The 14163-nt window shown below is 34.0% G+C and overlaps 1 protein-coding gene across 1 annotated transcript in view; it reads left to right on the top strand.

Moving 5' to 3' along the window:
- The window catches only part of LOC143057504 (uncharacterized), a 119463-nt gene that overhangs the window by 36509 nt on the left and 68791 nt on the right, over positions 1 to 14163 (top strand). Inside the window, exons 34-40 of the mRNA XM_076230814.1 lie at positions 2493 to 2722; positions 4921 to 5095; positions 6300 to 6528; positions 6766 to 6994; positions 9653 to 9850; positions 12787 to 13093; positions 13403 to 13816. Coding sequence (XP_076086929.1) covers positions 2493 to 2722; positions 4921 to 5095; positions 6300 to 6528; positions 6766 to 6994; positions 9653 to 9850; positions 12787 to 13093; positions 13403 to 13816 — 1782 coding nt within the window. The remainder of the gene's footprint in view (positions 1 to 2492; positions 2723 to 4920; positions 5096 to 6299; positions 6529 to 6765; positions 6995 to 9652; positions 9851 to 12786; positions 13094 to 13402; positions 13817 to 14163) is intronic.

The raw sequence follows: 14163 nt of genomic DNA, 5'->3' as shown, positions 1-14163 counted from the left end.
TGAGTATTTTGTAAAAAAGGGGGAGGGTTTTTTACATCATCATCATGTTGTGCCGTATCTCAAAAACAATTTATGATTATTGCTTAAAACTTTACACACTTCTTTGTTATATTAATCTAAAGATCTGTATACTTTTTGGTGATGATTCTAAACTTTATTTTGGAGTTGTTGAGTATTTTGTTAAACAGGGGAGTTTTTTTTTACATGTCGCGCCATATCTCAAAAATATCTTATGATTATTGCTTAAAACTTTATACACTTCTTTGTTATATTAATCTAAAGATCTGTATACTTTTTGGTTTTGATTCAAAATTTTATTTTAGTGATATTGAGTTTTTGGTAAAAAAAAAACAGGGTTGGGGGTTTCACATTTCCCGCTGTGTCTCAAAAACAATATATGGTTATTGCTTAAAACTTTCTCAGAAACTATTTATGATTATTGCATAAAACTTCCACACAAAGACGTCGGGCGTATCATGCACTCATGGCGCAGCTGTTTATTCAGTAAGAGTGATTGTAAACTTTAAATTGATTAAGTAGAGCACAACTCCTACAAATGAGAGACTGTTTCTGTAAAGATTTTTTATTTTTTATGATTATATGGTGATCTCAATATATCTTGTATTGTTAGATTGCTGAAACAATAACGTCATGTTCATTTTTAGCTCACCTGGCCCGAAGGGCCAAGTGAGCTTTTCCCATCACTTTGTGTCCGTCGTCTGTCGTCGTTAACTTTTACAAAAATCTTGTCCTCTGAAACTACTGGGCCAAATTAAATTAAACTTAGCCACAATCATCATTGGGGTATCTAGTTTTAAAAATGAGTCCGGTGACCCGGCCAACCAACCATGATGGCCGCCATGGCTAAAAATAGAACATAGGGGTAAAATGCAGTTTTTGGCTTATAACTCAAAAACCAAAGCATTGAGAGCAAATCTGACATGGTGTGAAATTGTTTATCAGGTCAAGATCTATCTGCCCTGTAATTTTCAGATGAATCGGTCAACCCTTTGTTGGGTTGCTGCCTCTGAATTGGTATTTTTAAGGAAATTTTGCTGTTTTTGGTTATTATATTGAATATTATTATAGATAAAGATAAACTGTAAACTGCAAAAATGTTCAGCAAATTAAGATTTACAAATAAGTCAACATGACCGAAATGGTCAGTTTACCCCTTTAGGAGTTATTGCCCTTTATAGTCAATTTTTAACCATTTTTCGTAAATCTTGGTTATCATTTACAAAAATCTTCTCCTCTGAAACTACTTGGCCAAATTAATCCACACTTGGCCACAATCATCTTTGGGGTATCTAGTTTAAAAAATGTGTCCGGTGACCTGGCAATCAAATCAAGATGGCCGCCACGGCTAAAAATAGAACATAGGGGTAAAATGCAGTTTTTGGCTTATAACTGAAAAACCAAAGCATTTAGAGCAAATTTTACAGAGTAAAATTGTTTATCAGGTCAAGATCTATCTGCCCTGAAATTTTCAGATGAATCGGACAAACCGTTGTTGGGTTGCTGCCCCTGAATTGGTAATTTTAAGGAAATTTTGCTGTTTTTGGTTATTATCTTGATTATTATTATAGATAGAGATAAACTGTAAACAGCATAAATGTTCAGCAAAGTAAGATTTACAAATAAGTCAACATGACCGAAAAGGTCAGTTGACCCCTTTAGGAGTTATTGCTCTTTATAGTCAAATTTTAACCATTTTTCGTAAATCTTGGTTATCATTTTCAAAAATCTTCTCCTCTGAAACTACTTGGCCAAATTAATCCAAACTTGGCCATAATTATCTTTGGGGTATCTAGTTTAAAAAATGTGTTAGGTGACCTGGCCATCAAATCAAGATGGCCGCCACAGCTAAAAATAGAACATAGGGGTAAAATGCAGTTTTTGGCTTATAACTCAAAAACCAAAGCATTTAGAGCAAATCTGACATGGTGTAAAATTGTTTATCAGGTCATGATCTATCTGCCCTGAAATTTTCAGATGAAACAGACAACCCGTTGTTGGGTTGCTGCCCCCTGAATCTGTAATTTTACGGAAATTTTGCTGTTTTTGGTTATCTTGAAAATTATTACAGATAGAGATAAACTGTAAACGGCAATAATGTTCTGCAAAGTAAGATTTACAAATAAGTCAACATGACCGATATGGTCAATTGACCCCCTAAGGAGTTATTGTCCTTTATAGTAAATTTTTAACAATTTTCATAAAATTTGTAAATTTTTATTCACATTTTCCACTGAAACTACTGGGCCAAGTTCATTATAGATAGAGATAATTGTAAGCAGCAAGACTGTTTAGTAAAGTAAGATGTACAAACACATCACCATCACCAAAACACAATTTTGTCATGAATCCATCTGCTTCCTTTGTTTAATATTCACATAGACCAAGGTGAGCGACACAGGCTCTTTAGAGCCTCTAGTTTTTTATATATTTACAAAAACCTGTAATTAATATATATTATAAACTTCCTTTAGGTGAAATGATGACAAATATGTTAGGGAGTACCACATCAGATATACCAGGAAGAACTAAACAGGCATATGTAGTTGGTCATGGTTTGACAAATGAAGGGGTAAAATTGCTTGGACAAAAGCTGGCTAACATGACAATTGGAGATATAGAAAATCTGCTAGATGTAAAGAATGTAGATCCGGTGGAAATTATAAAGCTTATGGATCAGCTTAGAGATTTGTTCAGAGCTCTTGTAAGTTTTTTAGTTATTAATTATGTTTTCTGGTCTGTGCGTCCCTCCATCCGTTTGTCCCACTTCAGATTAATGGTTTTGGGCGAGGTAGTTTTTATACGCCCGTCGTCTTTTAGACGGGGCGTATTATGGTATACCGTTGTCCGTCCGTCCGTCTGTCCGTCCGTCCGTCCGTCCGTCCGTCGTCCACACTTCGGACAATAACTCAAAAACACTTTCACCAATTTCCATGAAACTTAAGTGAATTGTTTATATCTATTGACGTAAGCTCCCTTTCGTTTTTTTTTTAATTTCAGATTTTAAGTTTTGGATTTATGGGGCTTTATTCATAAAAAAGGGGGGATTTTCAACACTTCGGACAATAACTCAAAAAGGCTTTCACCAATGTCCATGAAACTTTGGTGAATTGTTTATATCTATTGATGTAAGCTCCCTTTCAATTTTTATAAATTTCAGATTTTAAGTTTTGGATTTATGGGGCTTTATTCATAAAAAAAGGGGGATTTTCAACACTTCGGACAATAACTCAAAAAGGCTTTCACCAATGTCCATGAAACTTTGGTGAATTGTTTATATCTATTGATGTAAGCTCCCTTTCAATTTTTATAAATTTCAGATTTTAAGTTTTGGATTTATGGGGCTTTATTCATAAAAAAAAAGGGTGATTTTCAACACTTCGGACAATAACTCAAAAAGGCTTTCACCAATGTCCATGAAACTTTGGTGAATTGTTTATATCTATTGATGTAAGCTCCCTTTCAATTTTTATAAATTTCAGATTTTAAGTTTTGGATTTATGGGGCTTTATTCATAAAAAAAAAGGGGATTTTCAACACTTCGGACAATAACTCAAAAAGGCTTTCACCAATGTCCATGAAACTTTGGTGAATTGTTTATATCTATTGATGTAAGCTCCCTTTCAATTTTTATAAATTTCAGATTTTACATTTCCGTGTTATGAATTTTTATGTTTAAAAAAGGGGGGATTTTCGAATTTTGGGACAATAACTAACACTTTCACAAAATTTTATGCAACTTTGATAAATTGTTTATATCTATTGACATAAGCTCCCTTTTCATTTTTATAAATTTTAGATTTTACGTTTTCTTAAGTAATGAATTTTTATACCTAAAAAAGGGGGATTTTATGAAACTTTGGTGAATATATTAATGTAACATCTCTTTTGATTTGTATATATATTTCTAGTTGATCATATAAATTCATTTAAAGCATAAAAGACAAGTTAAAAGAGCAACGGGCGTATCATGCGCTAAAGCGCAGCCCTTTATTTATTATGGCCCCGCAACGAAGTTGTCAATGCCATATAGTTTTACCCTTGTCCAAAAGTCCAAAATTCCGTCATTCCGCAACAAACCATTATACAGATTTTTTTTCTAAACACCTTCCGATATTGGGCTGATTTTTAATATGTAAGTTAACCATGATGAGTTACAGATTAAGTTTAAGTTTTCGTTCCGCTCTGCTAATTTTTGCTGAAATTACAGGCTTTGGACTAACAATTTGTTAAAAATCACAGTTATATGGACTTTTTTTCTAAACGCTTTCAGATATTGGGCTGATTTTTGGTATGTGAGATTACCATGATGAGTTACAGATCAAGTTCAAGTTTCTTTCCGCTCTGCTAATTTTTGCCGAAATTACGGGCTTTGGACTGTAATAATTTGTTGAAAATCACCGTTATACAGACTTTTTTTCTAAATGCTTTCAGATATTGGGCTGATTTTTGGCATGTGAGTTAACCAAAATGAGTTGCAGATCAAGTGTACGTTTTGTTCCGCTCCGATAATTTTTGCCGAAATTCTGGGCTATGGACTCTGATAAATTGTTGAAAATCACAGTTATACAGACTTTTTTTCTATACGCCTCCAGATATTGGGCTGATTTTTGATACGGAGACTACCATCATGTTTGTGTCCACATGTGTTATTGAAATTGAAGATTTTTCAACTTTTTGAAACAGGGCCATTCGTGTCGCTTTGACACTTCTAGTTAAGTTAAAGTTCAATTAACTTGTTTCTAATGGCGTGATCTGTCTGATTTGAATGCCAAATTAAAGTTTTGACCCGATTTTCAATGCTATTGAACATAGAAAAAGATAGTGTTAGTGGGGTATCAGTGTACTATGGACACATTCCTGTTGTTCATACATGTTTATATTGTAAATCTTTTATTTCAGACATCAGAATTTTTGGGGAAAATACTTGGAGGAGGATCAGATGTTTTCAAATCAGAGGATCTTGTTATGTGGGGAGAAATTCCTCTTCCAAGAGTACCGGTATCTAAAAAAATTAATTATCCTAAAGATGGCCCCAAAATAATTCCTATTGGTGGATTTATTAATCTTGCCTATAGTAAGTATTTTTATTATAAAATAAGGGGCCTTGGTGGCTGAGTAGTCTAAGTAGTTACTACTATAATCAGTAACCAGTCAACACTGAGGTTGTGAGTTCGAACCCCGCGCCTGCTGGTGCACTCGACTCCAATCTTAATTGACTAGGTTTGTCAGTTTTCCTATCGAAGGTCGGTGGTTTTCTCCAGGCACTCCAGCTTCCTCCACCAATAAAAACTAACGCCACGAAATAGCCTAAATGCCATGCTTATAAATGGCGTTTAAACACAAAAAATCAAATCAAATTATAAAATAATGAAATTAAGACACAAACCTTAACTTTTTTGAAATACAATTAAACCCTTATTTAGTTATCCATAAGTGTGGGATAAGAACTTGTTATGACTTGTATAATTGATAACAAGAACACAAAATAAATTATTCTGCATTAAGAAATTGTTTGAGTTACTGAAAGCAAGCTGAAATTATTTAACCTGAAAGCAATAAATCATGCAGTTCGTCACTGTGAAAGTATTTCATTCATGAATTTGTCATATAGAAAGGAACCATACAAAGTATAAAATAACAGTATCAAAATTGTACTAAGTACCCAATTTGCATCCATTTTGCGTAAAAAGTAAATTAAATCTTGGAGACTGTGTATTTTAATTCGCTCATTTACGGGACATATTATGGTATACAGTTGTGGTCCTTCCCCATCAACATGTCAGACAGAACTAAAAAGAAGCTTTAACCAATTTGCACGAAACTTGGTGAATGTTTTATGTCTATTGACGAGCAGTCCCTTTTCATTTTCATAAATATGAATTTTACGTTTCCAAGTTACAGGGTTTTATTCATTTATTAAAAAAGGGAGGTTTTCCAGGTTTGGGACAATAACTCAAGCAATGCTTTGAGCAGTTTTCATGAAACTTTTTTAATTTTATATCACTTCATACTAAAAACCTTTCATTAAAGCAATTTGTTGAAATATTTTACCAATTGTGGAAGAAGAATTAATGCTTCATATTTTGGACTATCAACACAACATCATTGGTTAGTAATGAAGGCGAAACACTTCAATCAACAAAAATAAGGTAATCCACAGTGTATGATATAATGTTGGTTTGAAGTCAATTTCCTTGAAATAGACACACTTTCAACCTAATGTGCCTTCATAATTACTTTTATCGCATTAGTACGTACCCATCTGTTGTTTTTTGCAGGAGTTGGTATTGGTCTATATTTTGGTATAAAATTTAGAGCAGGGCTCAACATTTTGGAAATGAAAGGAATTGCAGAAGTTGTGCCATATGCAGGAGTAATGGCTTATGCCGAAGTAGGGCTTGGAATTGGTCCTTTGTTTGGCAAACTGAGAGTGGAGGGACAGATAATGGATATGAAGTTTCCCACCAGAGCAGAAGTGACATTCTCTAAGTTTCCACTGGATGTTGGGTAATAATTCTCTTCATTACAAATATCTGTCTTCAGAAACTGTAAATTGTTTTTCACTATAGACATATAACAATCACTGAGTGTTCTCTAAAGACATGACTGAACATGCACTACGTATGCAACATACAATACCATTGATTGCACACAACTGCAAAACATACACAGTTTATGATTTGAAGAAAAATTATTAGAATATTTGAGAAACAGTTTTTTAAATTTCTTTTTTTTTTTTTTTAGAATTACTATGAACTTGGAGCTGACACCCTTAAAAATAAGAGTACTGGCATTAGTCACTATAGAGATAAAATTTTGGAAATTATCAAAAACCATAGTTTTGTACAAAACGACTCTCTGGTCTTATTCGACTCCAACCATAAGAGCAAAGATCATTGACAAAAGGAAGGATGAAAAAGATCAAACGGCACCAGCGATTGAAGAATTTATTGACAAACCTGGCAGTGGAAGGGTAATTAATATACTTGTTATATGAAATCTAGATGTTGTTTTTTTTGGCTTTTTTTTTCTATTGTATCAACAAAGATTGCATCTACATGTATTAAAGATAATATTATAAATTTAACCCATTTGAGGAAGTATTTTTGTCCCACTTTTTTAGCTCACCTGGCCCAAAGGGCCTAGTTTGTGTTCGTCGTCGTCCGTTGTCGTTAACTTTTACAAAAATCTTCTCCTCTGAAACTACTGGGCCAAATTAAACCAAACTTGGCCAAAATCATCATTTGGGTATCTAGTTTCAAAAATGTGTCCGGTGACCTGGCCAACCAAACAAGATGGCCGCCATAGCTTAAAATAGAACATAGGGGTAAAATGCAGTTTTTGGCTTATAACTCAAAAACCAAAGCATTTAGAGCAAATCTGACATGGGGTAAAATTGTTCATCAGGTCAAGATCTATCTGCCCTGAAATTTTCAGATGAATTGGACAACCCGTTGTTGGGTTGCTGCCCCGGAATTGGTAATTTTACGGAAATTTTGCCGTTTTTGGTTATTATCTTGAATATTATTATAGATAGAGATAAACTGTAAAAAGCAATAATGTTCAGCAAAATATGATCTACAAATAAGTCAACATGACCGAAATGATCAGTTGACCCCTTTAGGAGTTATTGCCCTTGATAGTCAATTTTTAACCATTTTTCGTAAATTTTAGTAATCTTTAACAAAAATCTTCTCCTCTGAAACTACTGGACTAAATTAATCCAAACTTAGCCACAATCATCTTTGGGGTATCTAGTTTATAAAATGTGTCTGGTGACCCGGCCATCCAACCAAGATGGCCGCCATGGCTAAAAATAGAACATAGGGGTTAAATGCAGTTTTTGGCTTATTACTAAAAACCAAAGCATTTAAAGCAAATCTGACATGGGATAAATTTGTTTATCAGGTGAAGATCTATCTGCCCATAAATTTTGAGATGAATTGGACAACCCGTTGTTGGGTTGCTGCCCCTGATTTGGTAATTTTAAGGAAATTTTGCTGTTTTTGGTTATTATCTTGAATATTATTATAGATAGAGATAATTATAAACTGTAAACAGCAATAATGTTCAGCAAAGTAAGATTTACAAATAAGTCAACATGACCGAAATGGTCAGTTGACCCCTTTAGGAGTTATTGCCCTTGATAGTCAATTTTTAACCATTTTTCGTAAATCTTAGTAATCTTTTACAAAATCTTTTCCTCTGAAACTACGGGGCCAAATTAATCCAAACTTGGCCACAATCATCTTTGGGGTATCTAGTTTAAAAAATAAGTCCGGTGACCCGGCCATCCAACCAAGATGGCCACCATGGCTAAAAATAGAACATAGGGGTAAAATGCAGTTTTTGGCTTATAACTCAAAAACCAAAGCATTTAGAGCAAATCTGACATGGGGTAAAATTGTTTATCAGGTCAAGATCTATCTGACCTGAAATTTTCAGATGAATCGGACAACCCGTTGTTGGGTTGCTGCCCCTGAATTGGTAATTTTAAGGAAATTTTGCTGTTTTTGGTTATTATCTTGAATATTATTATAGATAGAGATAAACTATAAACAGCAATAATGTTCAGCAAAGTAAGATTTACAAATAAGTCAACATGACCGAAATGGTCAATTGACCCTCTAAGGAGTTATTGTCCTTTATAGTAAATTTTTAACAATTTTCATAAAATTTGTAAATTTTTACTATCATTTTCCACTGAAACTACTGGGCCAAGTTCATTATAGATAGAGATAATTGTAAGCAGCAAGACTGTTTAGTAAAGTAAGATGTACAAACATCACCATCACCAAAACACAACTTAAAAGCATGGAATCCCGAGGTCTCGAATTTAAAGAAATTTAAATCCCAACATCCTGAAATTAAAAAAAGAGAATTCCCGGATCCCGAAAGGATCAATCCCAAAATCCTGAGCTTAAAAATCTCAACCCAGGAGTCCCAATAAAGGTTCTACACCCCCCATTTTTCTTTGGTAGTAGTGATCAAAATGACTTCATATCTATATTACTATAAGTCAGAGACTTGGCCGTGATGAGTTGTAAGGAGTGAGCCTTTTCAAATGTGACACCTTCCCCTGTTTGAAATAAATTTGATTTTTTTTCAATTCGTTAAATGAATTTTATATTTTTCTTCATGTCTTGAAAATTAGAATTTTTGGCTATAAATCAAGTCCCGAAAAGTCAATTTAAAATCTAAGGCAACTATTCTTTCAATCTTATTCTTTGGAACCTTGGAACTTTATTAGTTACATTTTTTATGAAATAATAATCTAGGACACATACAAAACAGTTGTGCTGACAATAGTGAAAGATATTTTTAGATGTCAAGATCTCCTGGTCTTTACCTTATATTTTGTTAACTTTATGCATTCAAAAGAGAGTAGAAGCTTTCTCAGCACTGTGTTATGAAAAAAAAAAATTGGTATACAGACATAAACGCATAGCGATAACAGTAAAACAGGCATTAGCAACCTGATGGTAAATTGTAGCCAAGAAAAAAAGTTAAAATATAAAGATTTCATTGGTTTTAGATGCTGCTTTGCTAAATGGGCTCTCAATTTGGAGAAAGCAGAGCCTCTTTGAAAAACTTTTGCTTTGAAAATTATGTAAATTTAATTTAATTTCAGAAAAAGAGATCATCAGCAAAGTGTCTGGTTAGACAGATTCCATATGAAGATTACACTGAGCCCAAGTTTGAAGTGTCTATCCATGCTGGTGATGACAGAAGTGGTGTTAATCTATATCTGGATATAGGTACTATTCCTGGGGGAACAGATGTGTTAAACAAGAAAGAGCTGGCAGGTCCAGCTACAATATTGTCAGAGGTTAGTTGGGTTTTAATAATTATAAGTGTACACTCCTTCTTTTGGTTTGGCAGTCTGTCCATCCATGGTCATGTTATGTATTGTAATGTTCATTCTTGTTTTAAGTTAAATGGTATTTTATCTGACTGGTTCCCAGTTAATACTGGTATGAAAGAAGGGTGTATAATTTCAGATTATTTGACAGTTTCATTCTTGTTGAAGAAATTTTTGCAGGAGTTGTTTGCCTTGAACATAGCTATGAAAATAAGGAGATGTGGTATGATTGCCAATGAGTAAATATCCACCAAAATTCAAATGAAGAGCAGGTAATCCAAAACAGGCAACTGTATGGCCTCAACAATGAGAAAAATCCATACTGTATAGTCGGCTTTAAAAGGTTTTGACATGACATGTTGACATGTTAATTACTGTAAACCAACTTATTTTCGCGGCTACTTATTTTTCGCGTTTTCAGAAGTCAATTCAATTTCGCGGCTACTTATTTTCGCGATTAACACTCTCCCTAGAGTGTATTTTAAAATGGCCATAAAAATCCCCACTTCTATTGTCACTAATTAAAACTTGACCGAACGTGAACTGAATTCACGCACCTGTATAACTCCAAAATTGTTTATTCTTATCATTTAATTGTCAGTTTAAGGATGTCTTTACGGCAATATTTAATCAAACAAAAAACTAAAAGTGGAGAATTAGACAATGCTTTGGATTCATTACTGCCCGATCCTAATGTAGAAAAAGACGCTGAAACAGCGAAAACTGTCATCGTTGCAAATTCGTCAGTTAAAGATGTCTGCAGTCTCCTAACCGAAAAAGAAAACGTGGCGAATATTCAAATTATTCATCCGAGCAGAGAGCTAAAATAGCAAGATATGCTTGTGAACATGGGAATACCAGTGCTGCAAAACATTTTTCTAAATTGTTGGATAAAACAATAAATGAAAGTACTGTTAGATCTATGAAAAAACAATATATCGATGAACTGAACAAAACCCCAGAGAAAAAAATTGTGGAATTAAGCAGAAGTCCGAAAGGTCGCCCAAAATTACTTGGAAAATACGACGAAGAAGTAGTGGATTACGTCAAAAAACTTCGTGCAACGGGTGCAATAGTAAACAAACAAATTTTGATAGCCTGTGCTACGGGAATCTTGGAGCATAAGTGCAGAAGTATGCTACAGGAGAACGGTGGACATATTGCTCTTCATAGATCTTGGGCCGAGTCTTTTCTTAGGAGAATAGGTTTCGTTAAACGGAAAGGGACAAAAGCAGCACGGAAAATGCCTGCTAATTTTGATGAACTTAGGGTAGAATTTCTCGCCAGTGTTTCAAAAATTATAAGTGAAAATAACATTCCCGAAGAATTAGTGATGAACTTTGACCAAACAAATATCAGTATTATTCCATGTGGGAATTGGACAATGGAGGAAGAAGGTAAGGTTTTTTTTTTATTTTGTTATGTCTTATTTTATTTTATTTTTATAGTAACGATCAATTCAGGGCAAACAAAAAAATATTTTGTTGATAATTTTTGTTTCTCATGATATCAATAATATTGATGATAATTCACTATATAAAACAATAAATGTAAAAAATAAAAAATATATAAAATCCATTTCCATTTAAATGACATTAAAATTGACCCTCCTTTGTATTTACAGGGTCAAAGCAGGTTGAAATTACTGGTCTCGAGGATAAACGCCAGATCACGGCTCTTTTAACATGCACCATGGCAGGGAATTTACTCCCCCCTCAACTACTGTATCAGGGGAAAACTGATCAATGTCACCCTCCAGTGAAATTTCCTAAAGGTTGGGATATTCATCATTCCGAAAACCACTGGTCAAACGAACAAACTATGTTGAGATTTGTTGACACTATTCTCTTGCCGTACATTCACGAACAACGTGACCGTTTAAATCTCCCACTTAAACAACCAGCTCTAGCAATATTTGATGTTTTTGCTGCTCATCGTGTTGAATCGTTCATTAACAAGTTACAGAAAGCAGGCATACTTATTAAATATGTTCCAGGAGGGTGTACTGGAGAGCTTCAGCCCCTTGATTTATCTGGTAATTCTCAGATTAAGGAGGTAGTGAAATCGTGTTTCACTGCATGGTATGCACAACAAGTTGGTACGCAATTGAAAGCTGGTAAAACTGTCAAAAACGTTGAAATCAATTTGAAGTTGTCAAACATAAAGCCAATACACGCTAATTGGATTATTCAAGCAATTCAAAAGGTGAAAGATCAAAAAGGTGTAATCCGTAACGGTTGGGTGAGAAGTGGAATGTTGACAGTCGATAAATAATTGATTATGTACACACCTGCGGCATGACTTACCTGAACAATTATGTCGTCTAATCTGTTTGTTTACATAATGATGTTTGTGTTTTTATTTCAATTTCCTTTCAGTAATAAAGTTTGTCATTTTCTCATCTTAAATTTTGTTACATGCCCCATTAGAATTCATGGACTTATTCGCGGCGATTTATTTTCGCGTTTTTTTAATGCTCGCGAAATTAGCGAAAAATAAATCGCTCGCGAAAATAAGTTGGTTTACAGTAATTTAAGAGAGAAAACTTAGAACCAGAATTACGCTTAATATATCAAAAATTAAAAAAAAAATGTGGCATACAGCAACCAACAACAACCACTGGAACACAGTCATTTAAAGAATGTAGCTGGGTTAAACATGTTTGGGAGGATGTATCCCTTTCCTTAACCTTTTATCAGTAGGACCATTGTGTCAAAATGAACAAATTGTAAAAGAAAAAATGCTACTGAGCACCCCAAAAACCTGTTTAATAGCTAAAAAGAAATGAAATACAACCATTATAATATTCTGTAACTGACAGCTAGTTCAAAGCCCAATTTTAACCAGTAGAAAAATCTTGTTTTCACAGATTGAAATATTGGTTTATTTTGTATTACCGGTAGGTTTTAAAAGCAACTGGTGTACCACTGTACCTAACTGTAACTGCAGAGAATGACTCTGGTCAAAAGTCCAAAGCTTCATGTTACCTATCAACATATGATATTACACCCCCTGGTGGGAGACTTGATGAAGATTACAAGACAACCAGTAACCCGTCAGTTATTAAAGCTTCAATAACAGTATATGAAGACTCAGAGCTTGTAGAAACAAAAGTGGCATTAGGTTATGGGAAGGACATATGGGGTGATCAGGTTGTTCCATGGAATGACGTCAGGCTAGACCAAGGCAACGTCAACCATGTTACAGCAGGTTTGTATGGGTTTTATTTTGATTTCTTCACATTCACACAATTTCATGGGAATTTTATTTATTAGTGGATAAAACCAGAGTGACAAACTTTTAAGCAGGCAATGCTGGAAAGCTGAATACAGGGTTTATCTGGCTTTGATCATGACCCCTTTTTTTATGGATTGTCGATAATATTAAGTTTTGTGATACATAAAGTAAAATTTTGATCTTAAAGTCTACCAACATAAAATTAAATCATAATAGTTAAAGCAAGCAAGACATTTTAACATGTGCGCTCTTATTGATAAATGTAATTTTCTTTAAAATTAGAGTCTGATCCTTTGAATAGACAAGTGATGGAGATGTTCACCAGTCAACGTAGAGGAAAGTTAGTTGGACCAAAAGTTAGTGAAGATTCTTTTCAACATTCACCTGGAGATTGTGCTAGAGCCTGTGCTGATTTACCTCCAACCAAATGTATGAGTTTTAACTACAACTCAGGAAATGGAATGTGTGAACTTGTTGAAGCAATCGAAGGACATCATTTTAAACTATCTCATTCAGGATATTTTTACCACTATGAAAGACTTGGTGTGGGAAAAACAAAGCAGTTTAATTTTGATCAAATTCAAATAGAACATCATGAATTAGTGTATGTCAATTTCCGTATTATTAATGACCTGGGATATTTGTCTTTTATTAACACTCAAGGTGTCCTTGTTGATTTGACTCCACCTACCACAGGTATGTATTCTTTATTTGTTGCTGAGTTGCTCATTTATTGTATCTTTATCACAGATAGATCTTAGTGTAACTAATTTATGAACATAAAAATACTATCAAAAGAAAATGTACTCCCTTTTATGCCCTTAATTGCCACTAGAAGATTTTGAAAATTTGTGAAAAATAACGGTTATAATAAAGACTCTTTTTTTAGGCACCATCAGACATTAGTTTGATTATTGAATATGAGTCTACTATGAGGATTTATATTAGTACAGGTCTAGTTTTCATTTAGTTACACTCCGCTGATTTGTGCCAAAATAGTGGTTTTGCAGGGGCGGATCCAGCCATTTTAAAAAGAGGGGGTT

Source organism: Mytilus galloprovincialis, chromosome 13, assembly GCF_965363235.1.
Source record: "Mytilus galloprovincialis chromosome 13, xbMytGall1.hap1.1, whole genome shotgun sequence".
Taxonomy (NCBI): domain Eukaryota; kingdom Metazoa; phylum Mollusca; class Bivalvia; order Mytilida; family Mytilidae; genus Mytilus; species Mytilus galloprovincialis.
This window is presented reverse-complemented; position numbering and strand designations above follow the sequence as displayed.